Here is a 9,847-nt window from a genome sequence, read left to right as displayed (position 1 = left end):
GCATCGGTGCATCAGCATAGAACTGCAATTTATAGAATGTGCCCCTAGACGATCCCACGATCTCTGCAGTTTGAAAGATCGTCTTCACGTTGTAATCCTTCACGATCTAATATCGTCATATCGCCCACCCCTACCCCAATTGTATTATAATACTGTATTCAAAGAAATCCCTCCATGTTCATGTCTGATGGGAAGATGGGAAACAAAAAGTTACTACAGTCATCAAGAATAATGACCAACACTTTACAACTGCCTGCTTACATAAACTGAGATCATTGTTGTGGCAGCAGTTGTGACTGATAAGTGATTGTTTTCCATATTTTCAGGTTTTCCTCCAGCACCTGTCTCCTCTGCTGTCCCTGCCCACCTTTGCTGCCCTCTGGCTCACCATTCTGGACTTCATGGACAAGTACATGCATGCAGGATCCAGTGACTTACTGGTGAGGATAGTGATACAGTTGATAGGTATTAACATACAGTACTGTGACATGATTACAGATAACTGATATATCAGGCTGGTACCTGATGTATCATTGGATCTTCTTGGATATGATGTCAGGTTGCACAGGTATTCAAAGCACATCCATGCGTGCGGTGTCAAGAAGGTTTGCTGTGTCTCTTAGCACAGTCTCAAGAGCATGGAGGAGATACTAGGAGACCGGCCGTTACACGAGGAGATCTGGACAGGGCCGTAGAAGGGCATCAATCCAGCAGCAGGACCGGTACCTGCTCCTTTGTGTGAGGAGGAACAGGAGGAGCACTGCCAGGGCCCTACAACATGACCTCCAGCAGGATACTGGTGTTCATGTTTCTGACCAAACTGTCAGAAACAGACTCCATGAGGTTGGCATGAGGGCCCCATTTCTGGCATTCTCCAGAGAACACCAGAACCGGCAGGTCCACCATTGGCGCCCCGTTCTTTTCACAGATGAGAGCAGATTCGTACTGAGCACATGTGACACAGGCTGCAGGGGGGTCAGTGATGGTCTGGGGAGGCATATCCTTGGAGGGTCACACAGACCTCCATGTCATAGCCAGCGGTACCCTGACTGTTGTTAGGTACCGGGAAGAAATCCTCCCTGGTGCAGTGGGCCCTGGGTTCCTCCTGGTGCAGGATAACGCCCGGCCTTATGTGGCAAGAGTGTGTAGGCAGTTCCTGGATGATGAAGGCATTGATGCCATTGACTGGCCCTCATGTTCCCCTGACATAAATCCAATTGATCTCGTATGTGACGTTATGGTGAAAGTACCGCCACAGACTGTCCAGGAGCTCACTGATGCCCTGATCCATGTCTGGGAGGAGATCCCTGCAGGACACCATCTGCTGACTCATCAGGAGCATGCCCAGGCATTGTAGGGAGTGCATACAGGCACACGGCCAAACACACTACTGACACACATTATGAGTTGCCATGATGAAATTCACACAAGTTGAATCAGTCTGTGATTGAAATTTTTACTTAGATTTTCCCTGTGATTGTGAATCCAGCCCCCTGATTTAAAGTGTTCCCTTCTTTTTTTTGAGCAGTGTAGTTGTCTATGGGAATGCGCAAATCCTTCCATGTTACAGATGTTTTGTCATTTATGTCATTTGTGGGCTGTTGAAACTCATCATGAAGTCATTATATAATCTGTTTTTCAGTATAGATAAATTCACCAGTAACTTATGTGTGTTTACTCCCGGTTTGTTGTCTTCATTTCTAATAATGTTTGAATGAACACAAACGTGTTGTCCACATGTGAGAGATTGATTATCTGGACATATAGAATCCCGTTTTACAGTCTGTGAATTAGGACAATGTTCTCATCAAACAGTAGAGCATGTTATCCTCTAAGTTATCTAAAGATGTACAAATCACCACACTTGGAACAGAGAGGAATATATTTTGCAGGACTTTGAAGTCTGAGTCTGGTGTTAAATGACTGACTGACTCAGACCTTGCTGATGTGTTGCCTCTGTTTGTCTGTGTAGTTGGAGGCGATCCCTGAGTCTCTGAAGAATATGCTGCTGGTGATGGACACAGCAGGGATCTTTCACAGCGCTGACTCAAGGACAGGATACTCAGACCTGTGGGAAATTACCTGGGAACGAATCATCTGTTTCCTGCCTCACCTGAGGGAGGAGCTCTTCAAACAGACTGTTATACCAGGTACACAGCAGACCCGCAGGGATGTGGAAATCTAGATTAGTTTGTCTGCTTTCACGCGAGGTGAACAGCTTGATCTAATCACATCAGCTTGTTGTATTACTGGGAGCTTGATGCTAGTGTCTCTTATGTATCATCTTCATTTTTAGATCCGGTACCCAGTCCTCCATCAGAGACCATGCAGCCGCCGCCACCCCTAGCAGTTCGGCCTCCATCCCCTCAGGTGTCCCTACCACCTGGCCAGCCTCCCTCCCCAGCTCCTGTACCAGTAGCCCCTGCAGAGACACAGACCCACAGGCCAGAATCACCCCAGGAATCACAAACAACAAGTGCCACCGGTAAAAACAAACAAGGTTTCCTGTCTCAACACATTACATTTTATCACACACTCTGTGACCAGCATGGGCTTTGTGCACATACTGTATATAGGTGATACTGTGCCAGTACTCAGTGTCTGTAAATTAGATTATTACTAAAGCCAAAGGCAGTAGTCAGTGTTTTCCTCTGTGACCTTTGGCAGGGTGGAAAGCAAGACACTGAAACTGTCCTGTGAAACCACATATGATGATAATTTTAAGTGCAATCATTATTATCTTTTCCATCATACTTGCATTTCAGAGCCAAATGATTGATAGTGTTAAGTGTGTATAGTGTTTTATGGAGATTGGATGAAGTTGTGAGCGAAATTGCAATATGAACAGTCAGTGGCAGAGATGAATTGAAGACTTCGATGGATTTGCTAAGCGTAGCCTGAATTACAGTAAGGGCTGCAGAATGTGATGTTGCTACATATTTTCACGTATGTGGGATATTTACTAAGACCAATGATGCAAATGGGCAAAGTTTCAATCAAAGATCAATCTGTAAATCAGTGAAGAGCAAAATAAATCCCTAAGTCTGATACTGACTTTGAAACAATGGTGAATGACGATGAAACTAATGATCATATTAGATCATATAGGGCTGCAACAGTTACAATTAACAGTTAAAAACATCCATCACAATTCTTCTACAGCTCTATTTTATGTTATTAAATGTTTTGTGCGACCAGCAGTCCAAAAGATTTACTATAAAAAATTTTAAAAAAGCAAAGTCTCACATTTGAAAAGTAGAAACCATGAAATGTTCCACATTTTTGCTTGAATTACTGCTGATGAATCATTTTCTGTCCCTCAGTTAATCATTACAGCTATCAAACACACACTCCTGACATATATAATAGACAGGAATAAACGTTTGAGTTCACTATCACTTCTTTTACTCGGCACAACCCACAATCACTCACCCAGCATCCCGTGGAACAAATAGACTCTATACCTCAGCATCACCACCGAGAGAAAAGCATGAGAGAAACGATGCATTTCATTTCATCAGTGATGACATTTTGAAAGCAGAACATTGTTGAAGACAGATGGTTTGAGTAACAGCAGGGAGCAACATGAATGATGAGGTATTTCATCCTAGATCACTAAAGACCCAAGAGATGCATTTAAGGGTGCACTTAGCAAAGCCCTAAATAACTAACATATACCAATAATAATAATCCATGAAACACAACAGTACAACACCGATAGTGGCAATTTTTCTGCATTACGAGTGCAGTCACTTCATACTTCATACTTTCATTACATTTAGCTGATAACACATTTACTTAAGTAAAAGAATCACCACTGTTCACAAGTAACTAAGCAGCCATATATTTGTATATAAGCTGAATACATTAAACAGTATTTTTTTATTGAATTTTACACATCCAACAAGCAAAACAAAAAAAACACATCAGACAATACAAGATGCCATCTCCTTCTGTATACATGCAATGTATACATTGCATACATGTATATCCATCAAGATAAAGCTGTCATCCTCCAAAGTCATGTGTTTTGAACTAACAACAAAGTTCTTTGGATGTATACCAAATACACACATATCTTCACTCCAAACAATCCTAGATATAGTCTGAACAACTGTTTTCAGTGTTGTAAATTTGGACAGTGAAACAGAGTTGGCCTACTCTTTTCTTCTAAAAATTTCATACAAGTGTTCAGGACCTCAGGGGACAAATGGTTCAGATTGACCAGTAAGTTTTCATTAACCATTTGGATTGTCATTGCTTCATTCTCATATTGATTGATTTTTTCAGAGCTTTAAAGGAGCTGTTTGTATGTTAGCATTAGCAGCTGTTTACTTACCAGTCTAGAGGAAATTTGAGTTCAGCATCAAACTTCATTTTTTATCACCAACAGCTGTAGGAAGCAACAACAATGTTAACTCTTGTCTCAAGCACATCTTTTCTTCTACTGAAGCCTCCAGTCTGTCCTGAAGAAGTAGCTGCTCAGAGGACTTTAACTTCTTGTATTATAAACACAATGATGCTAACGTTGGCTCTGAAGTAATAGCAAAACTTACAAATAGCTTCTATAATGTACACTTTATCTCAGCAGACTTTTACAGTAACTACTGTGTGCTGTCACAGTGCATCACATCCATCATGCCAGTCTGTATTTACTAAACCTCTGAGACAAGGTGGCTGAGGAGTCGCTTACATATGAGCCCAGGTCTGGAAGATCACTCAGAGCCTGCTTTACACTTGTGTCCCATTAGAAAACTGACTAGTGGAATAGTTACTGAAGTGTATTATAATGTATATTCTGTTTTCTAGGATCCGACCAATCATCTTCAGTCCCACCCTCGATTCCCCCCATGCCGGTACCGCTAACAACGTCCCCTGCCCAGGCTCCCTCACACTTGAGCCAGTCGCCCCTCATCCTGCAGCCCCTCGCCTCTCCCCTGCAGGTGGGAGTCCCACCCATGTCCCTGCCAATCATTCTGAACCCTGCCCTCATCGAGGCCACCTCCCCAGTACCGCTGCTTTCCGGTCCCAGACCTACGAGCCCCTCTGACGAGGTCAAGTAAGAGAACTCAAGCTACCCTACACCCTCATTACACCTCTTTAACAACTGGACCTGACAGACTTTAACTACAGCTTCAGGAGCTGCTTGTCACCAGGTTTGTGATGAAATATATATGAAAGGACAAAGTAGAAGTGACACCTCAGTTAACCCACGTTTGATTTTAAGGGGTAGATCAGGGTTAAACATCTGACACTGTTGCAGGTGCACCATGCATTCTTTGTGCCATTTTTGTGTTTGGCATTTTCTAATTCCTGTGGATAAATGACTAAATGGAGACGATGTGACATCATGTTAAGAAAATTCAAGACAAGTCTTTCACGTAAAAATAAGTTAAAAAGGTACAAATGTAGCTTCACTGAGAACACTGAGATCTCATACTCTGTTTTCTGGGGAGACTTTGGGTGAGTTTCTACTGTACTGCACATGGTGAGCATTTTACTGGCTGATGCCAGTGTTTTTAAACTCAGTGCATTATATATATTTTAGGCCAATACAATAACATCAAATGTAAAGATTCAGTTTTTCCCCTCCACATGCTGATATTATTCTTCTGAGACAAAATAAACTACAGTGTATTCATGCTAATGAAGGACAGTGTGACTCACTGATTTGTGTTGAAGTTCTTGGACAGTGGAGCTTTATGGCTCAGAAGAATTAGATACACACACATAGTCCTGGTTTGTAGTATAGATGTGCTGGTAAAATCACCAGCTGTGGGGGACTCGGCCTCTTGACCTCAGTGTGTTAAATTCTAACAGTTTTCATATGTAAGACTGAAATTATTCCTAATGTTATCAAGATCAGGTTCATGGATGGAGGATAATCAGTTGTTTTTGTTGAGGTTTAGATTTTATTTAACACTGTCACTCCCACATTCTCTCATCAACTTGGTTGAAATCACGACGAGGTTTCCTGTAGAAGGACAAAAGTGTACAGAAAAACAACTTTATTAATCAGTCAGTTTTTGTTCTGTTCTGTTTTCCCGTAATGTCCAAAGTCAGAAGCTCTGGACTCCACAGTTTATTTCTACCAATTTTTTCTCAATGCTAAAAAACAAGCTTTGATTTCAGGCACCTTATTGAGTCCTCCTGCTCTAAACACAGAGGGATTGTGTGACCAGAGATGACACATCTAAAACATTCTGAAACAGCGATACTTGAGTCTGCTGTGAGCTCGGTGTAACTTGAAAGGCTTATGGTAAATCTAACAAATATTTTACAAGAGAACTGATGTCATTTTATCATGTTTATATGTTATGTTCTAACAGTCCACACATGTAAGAGCCTGTAGCCTGGCTGGTTACTGATCATATCAAACAGGATGTATAGAGCAGCGAACAGCAGTGACGGAAAACTTCACTGCTGAATGTAATCACTACTGAATAGTTAGTGTTGAAATTCACTTACCACTGACGTTATAGCATCTGTCTGTGGAAACCATCTGTCTCTGTTCATATGTGTGAATTTTTCAGCGGGTCATTTGCTCCAGTGTGTTGGTAACGTTACAACTTCAGCAGTAAACAACAGCCTGTAGCGGCACAGAGCTTTTCTTCACTCCACCAGAGCTGATTGAAGTTCTGAAGTGTTGTTCTCGTTTGTTGGAGCTGGAGTTCGCTGCTCCACTGTGCTGACGTTAATAAAATACACCTTTTTCATGCAAAGCTAATTATTGAGTTAATAAATCCAAATGCTTTTTTGAAGATGAACCAGTTGCACGGTTACTGCAGCATGTGCATTCTGTCTGGGTTCAGCCTTTTTCATCCCATCAACACAGCAACACTACAATGAATCTGTGGCGTTCGTTAATTGATTCAGAGTTGTAGAACATTGTAGAACCCATTTCTACCTTTTCATCGCTGTTAATTCATGACATCCAGTTGATGGTGACACTACACAGGTAAGAGTCTCAGTCACATGACTTCTTGTTCACTTCTCACTGGACTGCAAAAAGTCAGTGTGAACATGAACTGGAGCAGAACTATGATGCAACAGTGGATTTTCTTCTTTGGTCCTAACAAAATGAACCAGAATACAGATGGACCTGACATCAATCTTTAAATCAGAATTTGCAGCTTGATTTCTAAACATAGTGGCAGCAGTCTGGATGACCTACATACCAGAGATGGTTGTTTTTCACAGTCAAGTGTTTTATTGCTACAATTAGTGCTAATGTGCAGTTATTTACATTTCCACAGTAAGTTTTCAGTTGTGGTTAAATTTCACCAAGAGTTTTTCATATGCTGCATTTTCCCTGGATACATATATGTTGACATTCTTGCATGCTGACTGTGTCTTGTGTACAATGACACGTACATTGACAAACTAATGGAGACTAATTCACCATTTTAATGCCAAATGTGTGTCTTTGATTGTGGTTTAGATGAAAGCTGAACATCCATTCAAAGTGGCCCCGGGATTATCTCTGTGATGTTTAATGATAATGTTATTTATTGACCTGGGAAAGAACTGATGGACTTTTCCACTGCAGTACAGATGACGTAGATACAGTGTGTATATGTCAGTCAGGTAACACTACAGCCTTATAGAGCCACGCACGTGAGACATTTTGTAAACAGTGGGTTTATTTGTTGTATGGGACTCTTAGATATATCAGCTGATTCTTGCTTGAACAGGAAATTACATGAATATTATGTGTATATATATATATATATATATATATAAATGAAAGGTAATGTACTTTTTACTATGTAATAAATAAAATATAAAGAAAGTGCTCATTGTGTTTCTGTTTTCCTTTTTACTATTAAGAATCATTTCACAAAGCTGGTGAGAACAGAAAAGCGGAGATGTCAACCTTGCTGCTATGGTGAACACCATGTTAGACTGATTCTTTCCTGATTGACCTTCCTCACTAAGTGTAACAGTAACTACAGTGATTCATGTACAATGGATGGAAAATTGTGTCAGTGAAATGTGAAATAAAATACTCATCAATGTTTGTCCTAGGCTAAAAACAACTTGTGTTTGTTTGGATATTGAGCAGGGAAGTGAGATCTGAGTGGTCACTCAAGACGCACATGGAAACACATTGTCAGGTTTGGAATTTATGAATGTCACAAAAGACGCTTATCAGTAGAATCAGGTACAAATACATTTGCGGAGCTGTCATCATCAAAACCCTCCACTATCAAAGGAAATGCTCCTCCATCAAGTCACTGTGGCAATAATGTTCATATGCTTCTTCCTCATTGTGTCTGTATTTATTCATAGTAACAGTGACACACCAGTGCCACCATGAGGCTGAGGCCACAGACATTTAACAATGTTAGCTCTTGTCTCCTGAAGTCTTTTCTTCTGCTGAAGTACAAGCCCTTACCCAAGTTGTCACTTCCTGATACCGAGCCACTGTAGCATCCAATCTGCCCTGAAGACATAGCTGGTCAGAGAACGTATTATAACCTCTGGTATTGTAAACACAGCCATGGCTGAAGCTCCTGTCAAGCAACAATCACTACCACTTGCTCCTGACAAGACACAAGCTCACAAATAGCCCCTTTCATGAATACTTGTTTTAAATGAGCTGGTTCACAGCTTTGCTCATGAGTCCACCACACACGGAGCATGGAGTCCTGTTGCCATGGACACGACAGAGGAAGCTACTGCGTCGACAGATGAGCAGAGCTGTGAACCAGCTCATTTAAAATAAGTGTTCAGCTGAAGTTTGTCAAAGAGCAGCTCAACTCTCTAAGGGAAGAACATGTAGCTCTATTTGTGGTGTAAAAGGGGCTCTGAACACCAACCTCAAACCATCCTTCCCCAGGTGGAGCAGGGTGGAGATCGTCAATATTGTATTTTATACAACAGTTAGTTCTGACCAAGTAATTTGATTGGACGAGAGACATTCCATGAGTGCTGATATGGAATACAAGCAGCACAGGGACTTTTAACTACATGTATAACTGCGCTTAACAGGTGTTCTATTAACCGTTTATTAGTGTTACATTAACAGTCATTATCGATCTTAGATTGTAACAAACTTTGAAAAGATGAAAATATTTCCAGAAATAAGGATGAAGGGAAGAGACCTGGATAATTCTGTGCAAACCTGAAGTAACGTGTAGATGAAGTAGCAAGCTAGCGTGCACTGTGCAGGTCAGGCGAATGTTTGTTTTTCTTTATTCAACCATTTCATACCATTCAACCTCCAGCTTACAATTTCTGCTTCTAATCTTCAGTCATTGCTTGAGCTAATTTAGCATTACTTCGGTCTCTGTCAATGTGTGTGTGAGTATTGTTGTGTGTGGTAGTAGAGCTGTCTACCATAGAGCCTCCAAAAAGCTTGTGTTACCAGGTTGAGACACAAACACAGTTAATATCCATATGATGGTGATGGATTTTTAACCTTTTAACCTTCAAACAGCCCTTTGAAGTTGTCAGGACCACCCAAAATGACCTCACAATAATGGTTTTTAACCAAAGTTGTCCTCACACACCTCACCCAGACATGTACACACATACAAAGAACCACACATCAACACGCGCACACAAGTACACGCAAATACACCGTGAAGAGTTTATTCTCATACCTGAGTTAAAAGGCTAAGAATTAATTAGTTTAATTAGTAGTTTAGTTGCATGATTATTAATTATGATTTATTTAAGACTTGCTGCTAACTTCACTGGTTGGTTTTGGGGCTCCTTTTAGTCTTAGGGTGTTTTGTGTTTATGGCATAATTACAAATGTCTGCTATTAAATGCTCCTAATCCAATCAATTATATAATTTTTTACTGTACTACAAACAAGTGTTGAAAGTTTGAGCAGATC

At 40.9% G+C, this 9,847-nt stretch overlaps 1 protein-coding gene across 1 annotated transcript in view; it reads left to right on the top strand.

The window, feature by feature from the left end:
• gbf1 (golgi brefeldin A resistant guanine nucleotide exchange factor 1) overlaps positions 1 to 7,795 on the top strand; it is a 106,881-nt gene extending 99,086 nt beyond the window's left edge. Inside the window, 4 exon segments of the mRNA XM_087169682.1 lie at positions 327 to 440; positions 1,973 to 2,150; positions 2,297 to 2,485; positions 4,810 to 7,795. Of these exon segments, the coding sequence (XP_087025808.1) occupies positions 327 to 440; positions 1,973 to 2,150; positions 2,297 to 2,485; positions 4,810 to 5,063 (735 nt within the window). The 3' untranslated portion in view covers positions 5,064 to 7,795.
• The last annotated feature ends 2,052 nt before the right edge of the window (positions 7,796 to 9,847 follow it).

This window comes from Seriola lalandi, unplaced genomic scaffold (assembly GCF_002814215.2).
Source record: "Seriola lalandi dorsalis isolate HSWRI2012SDOR001 ecotype SW California unplaced genomic scaffold, Sedor1 jcf7180002054907, whole genome shotgun sequence".
Classification (NCBI taxonomy): domain Eukaryota; kingdom Metazoa; phylum Chordata; class Actinopteri; order Carangiformes; family Carangidae; genus Seriola; species Seriola lalandi.
This window is presented reverse-complemented; position numbering and strand designations above follow the sequence as displayed.